The following is a 15118-nucleotide window of genomic DNA, read 5'->3' on the forward strand; positions in this document are numbered from 1 at the left end:
TTGCAAATCGGTACGAATAAAAATGCGGTCTAACCTGTGAGAGACTTGTCATCTGCTTCACAATGGAAATGGAGTTATCTTCTCTTAGATTTAGTTAATTTTGAGCGTCGACAGAACGTTTGTAGCCAACATAAATGACATGTAAGGATGTAACAGCATCGATGCTACAGATGCTGCCATTCCATCCGGGATTGATTGAGGGCTACAAGGTAAAATTATCATGCTAAAAATCCATACTTGCACGAACATTTCATAATCATAGAGGAAACAATGCCACTGAATTAATGTCATGCAAATACTGGATACAAAAGCATTTGTCGTTGCGTTGATGCATATCCTATATTTTCATGTGTATTCTAACCCCCATCCCCTATCCAGTCATATTAACACATCTGGATGAACCACAGGTATCCGAAACGCTAGTAAAATGGTACAAAATAACATGTAAAAGGAAAAGCCTTGAATTAGACTGAAATGACATTTAAAAAGCGAAATATGAGTCTGATAGTGCCGGGAAAGAGCAGAGCTTATGCGGCATTCTGTTAATGAAATTAATATGAAGTAGGCACTGCCTAAAAACGAGCGCAAGTTGGTCAAGAAAGTGCACATTTTGAACAGCCTGACCCATGTTTGCACTGAAGCGTGTTTTTTTTTTAAAATTTGTTGTACATTTCGCAAGATTTGAACAAAACATCGACACATACAATTGTACCAATATATCATCATCAGCAGCAGCAGCAACACATCTTCTTCTTTTAGAAAACATTGTATCACCATGATCAGGCAGTGGTTTGGTGGCACAGTTGTAACACACTTGTCTATCACCTAGCCATACAGGGTTCGATTCCCCAAAGGGATAGAAAGGATACAGGTTTCCTACCAAAGTTAGACCCCTCTCTTACTTACAACAAGTGTGATTTTTATAAGTTGAAATAACAAAGTTTTCATATGTAAGTAAGTCATGCACATACAATCATACACCATGAAGGCAGACAAAGAAGAACAAAACAAAGGATGACAAAATAACGCAAAATGTGACACTTTCCCTTCGCGAAGCTGTTTAAATGAAAAATACACAATCATATATATATTAATATTACAACAAGTTAATTTCTATTTGTTATTTCTAATTGTTCCATACAAAGTATTGAAATGGAGAACTTCTACTAGAGTACTAGCTTGATGCCTGTACAAAGTATTGAAATAGAGAACTTCTATTAGAGTACTAGCTTGATGCCTGCGCAATGTTTTGAGTATCAGGTAATTACCTTGAATGGTTTAAGATAACTGGTTTGAAAAAAAGTTTTGTGGTTTGGCCTATGTTTCCATGGTATCAGAAAAAGCATTTAAATGGCAATCTTCCCCATAGCAAAAGAGACTACTAGCTTATTAAGTGTAAACAGTTTTGAGCAATTACCTTGTCAGAGTATTGGTCCAGAAAAACTGAAATTTTGATGAGGGTCATCGGTTTCAATGGTAACAATAACTGTATTAAAAAAGTCACTGACAACATATCTAGACGATAACAATTGATAAAAAAGATCTTTCAAATAAATGCAAAAGAGTTTCCCTTTTAGAGTTACAGAAATTGCAGAAAGGACTTTCTATCTTTGCTTTAAAAAATGAAAGGATTTTGTCAAAATATGGTGAAAGACAATATATTATAGTTTTAGTCAGATTTGTAAAGGTGGTGTTTATATATTTAACAAGTTTTCATTTTTAAAATCACAATGTTCTCTCCCGCCGTTTTATTTTCTCTTTGCTATTGAGAGTTTTCATTCTGTTCATTAACAAATCATAAAATGCTTCAGAACCTTCGGGTTTTTAAGCAATTTGAACTTGTCCTGGTAGCAAAAAGAGGGTAAAGTTATAAACTTTGTTGACACTATTCTGTTATACATCGTGATTAAGAAAATCAATATAAATATATATGTTTAAATAAAATTCTTGTGAAAGCCACAATATATTACATAAACTGCATTATTCTGGATAACCAACCACCCCCCTACAAAAAAAAATCACCACTAATAGTTATTTTATCATTGTGCCTTATAAGTGTTTGCTGGAAATTTTCTAAACATTCAAATACATGATCATAATTAGTTATCGAAAGAACATCCTCATCTTGCAGAATTAATATAGTTAGGAGATGGGTGAGTTTTTCGTCAAATCGGGACCTTACATCACTTTCCATGAACGAGAAACACATCGTCTCGTTGACGGAAAGTGACAAAAGGTTCCGAACATTAAACCAGAAATCAGGTACATTGGAGCACAATCCAGCTCAAATCTTAAATGGTTAAAATTGCAATTTTTCAACGAGATATTTGTTATATACGTTTCAAACCATTAAAGTATATGTTTGTTAAATTCATCTGAATTATTTAAGACTTTTAGTATGATTTCATTTCTACATGAGAGCTTAAAACGATATTTTGTTGGTCAAAATAATTTTTAATCCATTCAACGGGTCGGCGGTTCTCATTGCGTGCTGCGGCAAGTGTATTGTGGGTAATGAAGTTCCTGCCACACTTCCGTTTAAAGTTGATCGTATGGGCAGGTTGTTGGAGTTGAATTATCACACACACACACAATACCATAAAGCGCTCGCTATCAAAAGATAAGAGAAATATTGGTTAATTTGGTCAATATTTCAAGAAGGATAATGGTTGGCGTTATATTCTGGGTACCTGATGGAATACAAAAACATTTAATACTAACTTTAATCAGGCATTGGATCACTGGCAAATCTGGCTATATTGGCAGATTTGGATATACTGTATAGTCATATATGACTGTAAGTATACAGGACATTAGCCATTACTGGTTGTGATCATTTTGTGCACATCGAAACAATGAATCTAGTGAGTTGGTAAAACAAACTATTTATGTCACAGGACACCATGTCTGGTGAGTTGGTTAAATTTCGTCATTGGATTTTTTTGTACTTGTATCCCATTATCCACATGTTCCAACAGTGAGACATGAAATTTCCTTAAAGACCATTCGTATTCACAGCCAACAGTGTCAGTTAAGGTAAAAAATATGGATGCATGGTCAGATTTCAGTAGTGACTGTGTAGTTGAGAGAGTGAGATAAGATTTTAGGACAGTATCCAAACTGGATTATCAGACTGGAAAGAGGGAGATCAAGACGTGAAATTGTCTTTGTCGGTAATGGCAACATATAATTTAAAGTATGAACTGAAGAAAGAAAAAAGATAAAGTGATTACAGCTTGTATTATTAGAGAGGACAACATAAGTTATTCCTTGGACCAGAACATACCTGTATGTTTATATTTGCCATATATAAGTATAGTCAGTTTTGACCATAGAGCCAGATTTACCAGTGCTTCAGTACCTGTCATTTTATGTCAAATCATCTTTACAGTAAGTAGAAATACAAGAATAAGACCACTGGATTCAAGAAAGTGAAAATGTAATAGTTTAAGAAAGTACAGAGTACCATTGATAAAATGTTAATTTCAGTATTGTTTGGTTGGTTTTTATATATATTTCATGTAAGAGAGGTAATTCTTATCTTTGTCTGGCACCACATGCTCTTGTAATTAAGGAAATGGAAGAATTTGACTGAAATAAGGCATAGATTTTTTTTTATTATTTGATATGTGAATGAAGCAAATAAAAAGTAGGAGTCAGGTGGAGTTTATAAAAATCTTCAGTTAAATAAGTAATGTCTGGTTGATCTGCTGCTGCATTACTGTGCTGTCTTCTCACAGACAATAGTCAGTATGCTGTTGCAATGCAATTCTGTTATAAAGTTATATGCAAAATTGCTCTTCCGCTACCAGTTGTATTTGTGGTTCATTCAAATCATGAAGGTTATTTTAATCTTGTTTACCCAGCCACTTGAATTCTTATCATAAGGATGATAACTCAGTCCAGTCAATGATTTTAATTCACAAACTCAAGTCATTGACAAGATTCTTTCAAGCATCTGTAACACCTAAGTGAAATGTAGCAAAGTTCCAATAAGGTCAGAGATGACATAGGTTTGCTTTTTTACCTATATTTCTAACACAGTTTATATTTACAGAACCTATGGATAAACCCAAGGCCTAGTTAATTAATACAGTCTTTATAATGCAATGAAGCTTTATTTTTTCCTCTAAAACTGATCATTTTCACAGGTCAGAGTTCTGGAGTCTGAAGGTTTGAGAGTGGTAAAACTTAGCATGCTGTGCTAGATGGTGCATGGCCCATTCTGGGAACTTTGCCAAATTTCTATGTATATATTTGGTTCCAACAAATACCATGGTTATACACTATATGCACACAATGAGAATACAATATGCAGAGCAATATATATATACATCCGATAAAAAAGGTAACTCCTCTTCCTGTTGTAATTAATTAAGTATTTCCTTTGTTAGCATATAGCTACTGTCTGATGATAAAGTGTTATTGAAATCACTCTACATCCATGGTCTGTACATCCATCTGTGAACAATTCTTGTGATTGCAAATTTCTTGAGAAGTGCTAAATAGAATTTTCTCAAATTTATATGTAGGTATGTACCCGTTGGTGGTCTATAGTTATTTTCATCTCAAATTTCATATGTAAGGTACCCCTTGGTTCCCAGTTGTGCCAGTTTGATTTTGGGACTGATCAGAAAAACTTTATTTTCATTGATTTTATGGGTGCTTAATCACAAATTCATATATCCATGAATCATTAAAATTTGTATAAGCAGTTTCAGTGAGTTGTATTTATCCCTAAATTCAAGTTTCCACAATATTGTACTTAACACAAAGAAAAGAAAAAAAACATAAAAGCACACACACACTCACAAATTGAGCTCTATGAAAATGTCTGATTTTACAGGTCTGAACAGAATGACCAGACAAGTTCACTTTTCATTTCAATGTTATTGCTACTAAATATAAAGCCAAGAATTTGACCTTTAAAATAGAGTGTCACAGGAACATGGTAACACTAATCCGTCTCCTTTACCATATTCTTTCACTTAATGATTTTTCCATTCTACTCACTTTCCAATCTTTTCTTCTCTGCTGGAAGGCTGAAGGCTATATAAATATCTATAAATATCTATATGGATAGATAGAATAATGATATAGTTACAAATTGATTATATTTGATATTTATTTTTGTAGGCAGTTGGACTTGGGGGTGGCCATGAGCAGTGTGGCTATGTGTGTGTTCTGGGCTTTCTTGTACAGACCTCTGTAGGGACAGTATGGACAATGTATCCATGGGCTTAGTGGTGGGTAACGACCTTCGACCCTACGCCTGCCAGGTGTGTAACAAGCGGTTCACACAGAAGGCCCACCTCATCACACATAAGCGAACCCACACAGGAGAGAAGCCGTATGCTTGTCACATTTGCCACAAACGGTAAGATGTTGATTATACTTTAAATTCATCAAATGACAAATTGATATTTTCCAAACAGAAAATAATAAATTGGATGTACTGGTAAGTGTACCTGATTTTGTGGTCTGGATTATTATCCATAAAATTAACAAAGTCTTTTTATTAACATGTTGGCTGAAAAAATTGTGGTGAAATGAAAATGAATTCCAGAAAATTTTAGATATAGGCAAAAAATGTTAGCATTAGGTTTAGAGTAACATAATTCATAACTTCAACATGTTGTATAACAATTATTTTTGGTAATATTTCTCATTTAGTGTACTTGCCTACAGCAGATTCTAAAAAAATAATATGTACTGGTCGGTAGATCTGGTGTTTTCATATCAAATATTGAAAAATGCAATAGTTCTAACAAAATGTTTACTCGGCTAAAGTGTCAGACAAGTGTGAGTTGTACATCCCTGAAGAAGCTGTAATAATGCAAATTATCTTACATCTAGATCTCTCAATTATGTTTGTAGATTCGCCCAGTCATCACACCTGAACACACACAAACGTATCCACACAGGCGAGAAGCCCTACTTCTGTACACTCTGTAATGTAGGTTACTGTCGTAAACAACGTCTAGAGCTTCATCTTCTACATCAGCATTCCCGTGAGGCTCTCGCTGCGGCAAACATCACCATTCCAGATGACCTTAAACTTGATGCTCAAGGTCAAGAAAATCCAGCACTTAATCTTCTTGAATTCCAGGAATCCAGCGTTGTATTTCCAAATAATGGTCAAATGAACAATGTGCCTAATAATGTAGATAGGGCAAGTCCAATGGACTCCACAGTGTCAAGTTACGCCTCCAGTCGACGGAAACCATCAGTTGTTAAGCGTATCAATCTCGGTGACCAAGAGGAAAATGGAGACTTGATAAAAAGCGAGCCTGTTGATGGTGAGGAATATATAGTAACAGGAAGTGGAAGCACCTCAGAGGTAGGTGAGGGACTTTTCACACGAGACCAGGTCAGTAACAGTTACACTACAGGGCAAATCAACAATGACAAGGGCAGATCAACAGGTAAAAGGTCAGAGGTCACTGAAGCTTGTGGGGTGAGCACTACTGATATGAACAACGGTGGGTCGGGAGATGAAATTGAGGGAGATGGGGCAAGCGTGACAAGCGAGAGTAATCTGTCAGGGTCAGAACAGAGCTTGCCAAATTCAGTACGCAAACGTTCAATGCTATCCTATTCCTCTTTGCGACGTAGTCCGAAATGTACCAAGCAGAATCACCAGCAGCACAATAACAGTACAGGTGGACAGAAAAATGTGAACACAAATTATCCGCAACAGATTGGAACAAATTCACGTATCTGTCTGGTGAATTTCACAAGCGATGACCTGATCACGCATCTCATGTCGCGTGATGATGTTTATCGGTGTGACTTCTGTTGCATTGTATTCCAGGATGCAGCCATGTATCATCTCCACCGTAGCATGCATGAAAAGATGGATGTCCGATGTTGTAATCTTTGTGGCAAGCTGGCCCAGGACAAGTACGACTTCCTTGCTCACTTTCTTAGTGAACATAAGTGATTTTGAATTTTTTCTATTTTGATAGTTGTGACATTTACAACTATATTATGATTTTTACATTTTTCTTCAATTCATTTCAAATTGGTCAATATTTTTTTCCTATACTCTTTACTAGTTGTTTGTTTTGAGTTCTGAAATACTTGTGGTTAAAGATATTGAGTTGAAACACCCATACAAACATTGTGGGGAAATATAGAAATCATGAACAAATTGTGGAGAACATTATTAACAAACACACATTGTGGGGAAAAAATTTGTTTTTTCTTTTAATTTTATTTGCAAATACATATGGGTCAAGGTTACATAATGTTTTGTATGGGCTGTAATATGTTGATATTTCATTATTTTGTCTGAGTATTCTATTTTGAGGTAGGAGTTATGTGTCATTGATTGGTTATATTCTTAATTTCTTATGTCCGTCTGTTGTTGGATTTATTTTATACCTTATGGGTATGCCATTGTTTTAGTAAAGCAAGCGTTGTGATGAAATGATTCTATTGATACACTGATATTTTGACAGTCTACTACTTTCACAAATTTTATTTTCAAATTGCCAATTTTAAAATGTTCGATAATGGCGATAATCGATAATGATATAACACTTTTGTGTATAGCAGGGATCATTATCTGTGGAAAAAACTGCATAGTGTTGTTTTTAATCTAATTAAAACAAAATGATCTGCTTTCAAAATCAAAGTTATCTGGCGATAAACCCATGTCTGTAAACAGATCAACCCTTAACCTTTTCTGTTCTGTAGGATTATATAGGATTAAAACAAATGCTATTTTTACTGTCCAGTAATGAGTCCTTCCCTTGACATTAAGTCAGTGTGACGTGTTGTTGTCCCTCTGGGCTCAATGCAGAACAAGGTCGGTGAATGTAGAAACACTACACATTTCTGCATGATGCAGTATTTGTCACCTTGAAATCAACTTAGTTTTGTAACCTTGACCCATATTGATGTCATTGCTGTAAAATAATTAAAGAAAAATAGTTATGAATTTGTTCTTTTCAACTGAAGAAATTAGCCTGGTACATTTGTATTCCAGAAACGACTGGTCATGTTGTACACAGGAAAATTAGAGAGAAAGATGTTTGCGACACAATTCTACCGAGGTTATGTTACTGTCTTAAGCTGTAACAGGTTATCAAGTATTGTTTTTATGTGGATAAAGTCAAGTATATATATGTAAGTGACAGTCTCCATCACTACCGAAAAACTTAAGTCCAGTTTAATTATTTTCTGTTTTTGTTTGTTTTCATCCATTTATTATTAAACTTTTTTTAATGATACATATATAGGGATTCATTATATACATGTACTGTAGGATATTCTTTTGTAAACTGTATGATATATTCAAAGTTTTAATTTATGCTGCTTTTAACAAAATTTCATTAACTTTGTATAACCAACTACAGAAATTGTCATAAAATCTCCTTCATAACTTGAGAACCTAGTGTAAACCTGCTCAAAATGCTAATAGTCTTGGCCAGTCAGGATTAAAAGCATTATAGGCCTGCTGGGGATGGTAGCAGTCTAGGTCTGTCAGGGTTGATAGCATTATAGGCCTGCTGGGGATGGTAGCAGTCTAGGTCTGTCAGGGTTGATAGCATTATAGGCCTGCTGAGGATGGTAGCAGTCTAGGTCTGTCAGGGTTGATAGCATTATAAACCTGCTGGGGATGGTAGCAGTCTAGGTCTGTCAGGGTTGATAGCATTATAGGCCTGCTGGGGATGGTAGCAGTCTAGGTCTGTCAGGGTTGATAGCATTATAGGCCTTCTGGGGATGGTAGCAGTCTAGGTCTGTCAGGGTTGATAGCATTATAGGCCTTCTGGGGATGGTAGCAGTCTAGGTCTGTCAGGGTTGATAACATTATAGGCCTTCTGGGGATGGTAGCCGTCTAGGTCTGTCAGGGTTGATAACATTATAGGCCTGCTGGGGATGGTAGCCGTCTAGGTCTGTCAGGGTTGATAGCATTATAGGCCTTCTGGGGATGGTAGCCGTCTAGGTCTGTCAGGGTTGATAGCATTATAGGCCTGCTGGGGATGGTAGCCGTCTAGGTCTGTCAGGGTTGATAGCATTATAGGCCTGCTGGGGATGGTAGCAGTCTAGGTCTGTCAGGGTTGATAGCATTATAGGCCTGCTGGGGATGGTAGCAGTCTAGGTCTGTCAGGGTTGATAGCATTATAGGCCTGCTGGGGATGGTAGCAGTCTAGGCCTGTCAGGGTTGATAGCGTTATAGGCCTGCTGGGGATGGTAGCAGTCTAGGTTTGTCAGGGTTGATAGCATTATAGGCCTGCTGGGGATGGTAGCAGTCTAGGTCTGTCAGGGTTGATAACATTATAGGCCTGCTGGGGATGGTAGCTGTCTAGGTCTGTCAGGGTTGATAACATTATAGGCCTTCTGGGGAAGTTATTGCAGTATAGGCCTTCTGGGGAAGTTATTGCAGTATAGGCCTGCTGGGGAAGTTATTGCAGTATAGGCTTGCTGGAGATGGTGGCCGTCTAGGGCTGCTGGGGTTGGTAGTAATATAGGCCTGCTGGGGATGAAAATTAACACTATAGGCCTGCTGGGGGGATGAAAATTTACAGTATAGGCCTGCTGGGGATGGTAAGAGTATGGTCCTTGGTAGTTTAGGCCTACTGGAGTTATTAGTAGTAAAGGCCTGCTGGAGATATTATTGCTGTATAGACCAGCTAGGGGTTGGTCACAGTATAGCCCTGCTGGGGATGGTAGCAGTAGTGGGCCTTCTGGAGATGGTAGCAGTATAATCATAGGCTTGTTGGATATGGTAGCAGTATATAGACCTGCTTTGGTCACAGTATGGCCCTATCAGGGATGATAGCAGTATTGATGGCCTGCTGGGGATGGATATGTTGTCTGGTTTAAATTTACAACTCTATATTTCATTTTTTTCATCTATTTACTTAATAACTTATAAAGAAGAAAGTGTTGATAAGAATTTTAGATTGTTACCTGTATCTGTTAAGTTTTTGGTGATTTTGTAGTATGTACTTTTTGACATTTTGTAGTTATATTACTGCAGGTACTTGATCAGTCACCACACTTACATAAAGTGTTATCCACAGAGTTGAAACAACACTTTAAGGAAATATGTTACTTATTGGATAACAGATATAACTAAGCTAGAAATCTGTCACAATCAGGATAGGTTTAAACTTTTACAACTCACAGAATTATATATGTGTTTAGATAAAATGTTCCAATAAATCACGGACAGGAGTTTTTGTAGGGGGAATATTAAAGATATTACATCATATCTATTTGGTGGACTTGTCTCGGTCTCTAAAATTTTGAACTTACAAAGAAACCAGACACAAAATTTTGATGTCTTGGATATGTGTAATTGTAGAATTTTTTAATTAAATAGACATTGATCTTAGATTAATTTCCTGTGTTTAGAAAGCCAATGATAATGTAGTAGTGTATCATTGTGCAAAGATAAGCCCATCCCCTGTACTTAAAGTCTGAGATGTTTTATGATCATATTTTGGATAAATGATATATTAACTGAAATCCATCTGCATTATGTCTTGGTGTTTATAAATAGCATTACTCTGACACATATTCCTTGTAACAGTAATATCAGAAGTGCATGCTCCACTAGTAGCATTATATGTTGGGTTTAAAAATGAAACAGCAGAGTAGTCAGGTGTGTAGCTGCTTTTATGCAAAAACATACATCACAAGATGAAGTAAATTATTTGCTAAATCATCCTAATTCATGAACAATTTTGCTCTCCAAACTCCCTACCATGACTTTGCCTCTGGACCCTGAGCTAGGGATTCCACTTCCTGCTTCTTCAATTGATTCCTGTGTTCATACATCTGAAAATCGCTTGGCAACATGCCTGGTGGTTGATTCTATGCATTTCTTGTTTTGATTATGAATATAGCAATGGAAAGATTATTTGCCCAAATTATCTTTAAAACTTTATAGCTGTTCCAGTGTTTGCCAGCATTTTGGAATGTCCATGGCAGAGATTAAAAATGACTTTAAAACAAGACATTCTAGCAGCTAGATAGAACAAGTTGGCAAGTACTACATACAGGGAGATATATCGTATAACAATATTCATTTTCATTCATTGTTAAATTCGCTCTGAAATACGTTCAAAATGTTTAAATATGCCACTTTTCATCTCACCCTAATGGCAAAAGATCTAATGTTAAACTGTTAAAATTTCTCCCTATTTAAGGATCTATGTCACCTTCATGGTTTAGGTCCCTTTGAAAATCTATCATTCAGAAGTGTGTAAAATATCATGCTGAATATTAAATGATTGTGAAGTCTATGCATTGATTACGGATTTGAATGTGTTAGATCCACACAAATACAGGAATTGGTAATGTATAATTATTTTCTTGAAATAAATGTGTTTAAAAGGGAGATGACTCTTGTTCATGCAAGAGGTACCAAAAGTAATAATGAATAAGGAAACCTGTATTTTATTATCAATGATAGTATGGTGTGATTTGATTAGTTGATCCACCACACTAAAACAATACATATTATACCTGATTATATGAAATTAATCAACTCTCAATTCACAACTTTTTAATCCTAATACATATTTTTGATTAATTTTCCTGTTTTCACTAAATTATAGATATGGCTTTAAACGCGAATACTACATTAACCGACTTGACATTGAATATAATTAGATTTTATTGTTGCTGTTTCATGAAGGTAAACTCTTTTTGTGAACATAAATTTGGAAACAGAGGAGCTTTCTAATCATATCATGATAACCTTTCTAATCATATCGTGATAGCATTTTTAATATTTTACAATATTTTCAAATGTTGTGACATAGAAATTCAGAAATCCTCTTTTGAAAACATTTATATGAAATTGAGTGAAAACATATCCAAAATTTAAACAACAAATGTGTAATAAGCAATGAACAATTGATCACTTAAGCTTGAATTATCTTATTCTATTGAAACACAAGCCCTACACTACAAAAATTGATTTTTGTAAAAATGTTTGACATTTGTCGATCTTGGACCAATTTCCATATAAAATTCACCTTAACTAAGGAGTGAACAACATCTGTTATATATTGTCAAGATGTACTTTCATGTTTGTATCTAGACTTTGAAGATCTGTTGTAACCAAAGATATAACTTATGAAATATATACATTGTTTTGTCTGTTTTAAGCAAACCACACAATTCTGTAAACATTATCAGCAAATGAAGTGTTACATTTGTAAATGCAGCTATAGATGTGATAAGGCATAGTTTGATTTGCTGAAATTCTTCCCCAATTTTAGAATAATAAAATTGTTCCTCCTCATGGTGATTAGACAAGATGATCTCCACCTGAGGGGATAGATGATTCAGTTTGTAAACATAAGGCATGCTGAGTGTTTGCAACTAAATCATCTTATCCTTAAGGCTTAGATCCCCTATCTTACCAACAATGGGATGAATGATAATTTTCTTGTTACCCTGCAAACCATATTCAGTATCATACACCTGATTAAATGAAATGTTACTGTGATGTCATATCATTGTCCTGACAGGGGATCCCCCTATCTCAACCTTAGGGTGAGACAAGGGAATCCCACACCAGTGAGAAGTGTGGATATACCTGTCCATTGAAAGAGAATCCGCTATTGGGAGACATTTCTTATTGGGGATCATTTTTTACTTTCGTATAAAGCTATATGTTTAGCATTAAGTATTCTGTTGTAATAAGTGTTTCAAGATCTGCAGTAAGTAAAAACTATGACTTAAGTGAAAAAGAATAATATACACAAGTGATTTTTGTCTACTGATTTGTTTCTGACATTGCTAATTATTTAATAGATGTCTTTGTGATAAGTATATTACAATGTATTCCTGTAGATTGGTTGTGTATGAATTGTGTGTTTATCTTTCAAAACAATGATAATGTTTTGAACTGGATTGATGAGAATGATGATTTGTATAATGATCTGTTGACATTTCTATATTGTTAGTAAATTGTTGAAATCATGAAAATCAAGGAACATTGAAATGCTGTATTTTTGTTTGCATCTCTGGATATCAATGACATAATATTTTGGCTTTATATGCTTTGTTTGTTGAGCCTAACCAGTCTTGGGATTTCACGATCCCACATTTCAACATGTACATGATGTAAGGCTGAATCTGTGCACGATTTCATTCTGTATCTTATCATATTATCTGAAGGTTGCTTAAGAGAGGGAAAGGATAGATTTTTTTTGAGGTCAGAAAGTTGATGGTCATCATAAGTTACAATTGGTTTGCATATTCATAACTTTCCTTGCTTAATTTTTCTGTAAACAGTCAGGCCTCACATGTTTCAAGATAACTAGTGGTAAGTGAAAATTCTTTAAGATCAACAGAATTCAAAACATTTAATAGCTTTAGATTTGTTGTTGTATTTTGAGTGTTAATTTTGCCGAAAACACTGTTTTTGCATAGGCAACAACTGAAATTTTTCACTAACCACTATTTATCTAACTTCAAATAACAGGGGCCATACTGCTTAGTTTCATTAGATCAGAAGCAAAGGTCAGAGGTCAAGGTAAACATTATAATACCTTATGCAATATCTTGATTAATGCAACTTCAAGTATGATAGAACAACATATATTTATTTATCTCTCCATGTTCAAATTCTAGTTTGAAATTAATGCAAAATAGAAGATAGATTTTATAACACGTTTACCTATCTTTCTGTAATGCACCAAACGATTTCTGTTGAATCAAACTATGACCATTGACAAAATCACTTCTAGTGTTTCATTTTATTATAATCCATTTTGTGTTGTTGATGTAATTTTATTGTTTACCCTTCATTTACTTATACAAATTGTCTTCATTGTAGTGCAAAATTGATCTTACTACCGACTTAGAATTTTATTACATTTTTTTAACCTTTTTTTTATTGTTCAACATATACTTTAATTTCTGTTTGCTCCTTGCTGTGTTCGTGTTTTTTAATTATTGTGTATATATACGCTAGTCTCTGTTTTTTGTTTACGTTTGGCTTAAGCTTACCAATTTTCATTGAAAATATAGAAATGATGTAGTAAGTTGATAAGTTGTGATGTGGACCTATGTAGCTTGTTTTGATTGAAGAAACTGTCCGAATCACATTATTGAAGTTGATCATTTTGTTGAACTTCCAGTGGAGAAGTGGTATAATTAGCTGATAAATATTTTCAGATTTATTGAAATGTTATACTATACTTCGTCAAAGGTGCAATTTCAGTAATTATAATCTTGTGCTTATGAAAGAAAAGAACCAAAAGTAATCAGACTAAATGCCGATTTAGTATTAGTTAAATTGCTCTCAAGACTTGAGAGGGAGGTAACTCTGGTTAATGATCTGATGTTCAGGTACTAAATAGTCAAATTATCGTTTTAACAAGACTTGAGAGGGAGGTTACTCTGGTTAAGGATCTGATGTCTTTGTACCTTTTAAAGCAACATTTCGGTATATCTTTTCCAGCAACAACAAAAATCTTGCATTTCTTAAATGGGAATAAGTAAAGAGAAGTCTTTAAAATCGGTCTTCAATTGACAAAAAAAAAAAAAAATCTTTGGTGGTAGGCTCCACAGTGTTGACATATGATTTGTTCAAATTAACCAAATCAACCATCTAGCACATTATTCATAACCAGGTTGCATAAAATAAGAATCCCATGTGTGGTGACTCTAGATTATCTTCTATACTTAATAAGTAAAAGTAATTTTTATCATTTGCATTGTGTCAGGTTTCCCATAAAAATACATTAAAAATTCCTACAAAATTTTTTTCATAATTGTCAGACTTGACTTTTTAAGTTTGAAGTGGAAACCTGTGGATAAACACATATGCATGATTTAAAATGCCCTGGTATGTAGAAATGTCACTTATAACTATAGTGTATCCTGGTCCAGTGTTTTCATTTATCACTTGTTATATTAGTTATTTTGTGTAATCAGTTTTGTGTAAATCGTTTGTTATCACGTATATATACACACGTATGTTATTTTTTATCTTGATTTGATAATCTACCGATGTTCCATTCTTCATGGAATTTAAAACATTTATTTGTCTTCAAATACATACCGATTATTGTTATAAACTAGAGAGTGAAGTAAGCTAGGATATTGTACTAAATCTATATCACTGTACTTGTATTAGTGT

The 15118-nt window shown here is 34.7% G+C and overlaps 1 protein-coding gene across 1 annotated transcript; it reads left to right on the plus strand.

Annotated features, from left to right (window-relative positions):
• Positions 1-5188: 5188 nt before the first annotated feature.
• On the plus strand, positions 5189-6969 carry LOC132550044 (zinc finger protein 271-like). Its single transcript, XM_060214042.1, has 2 exons — positions 5189-5377; positions 5878-6969. The coding sequence occupies exons 1-2, from the start codon at positions 5220-5222 to the stop codon at positions 6941-6943; spliced, it is 1224 nt and encodes a 407-aa protein (XP_060070025.1). The 5' UTR covers positions 5189-5219; the 3' UTR covers positions 6944-6969.
• The last annotated feature ends 8149 nt before the right edge of the window (positions 6970-15118 follow it).

Source organism: Ylistrum balloti, unplaced genomic scaffold, assembly GCF_031769215.1.
Source record: "Ylistrum balloti isolate Yb309-2 unplaced genomic scaffold, AGI_CSIRO_Ybal_v1 Utg370102, whole genome shotgun sequence".
Taxonomy (NCBI): Eukaryota; Metazoa; Mollusca; class Bivalvia; order Pectinida; family Pectinidae; genus Ylistrum; species Ylistrum balloti.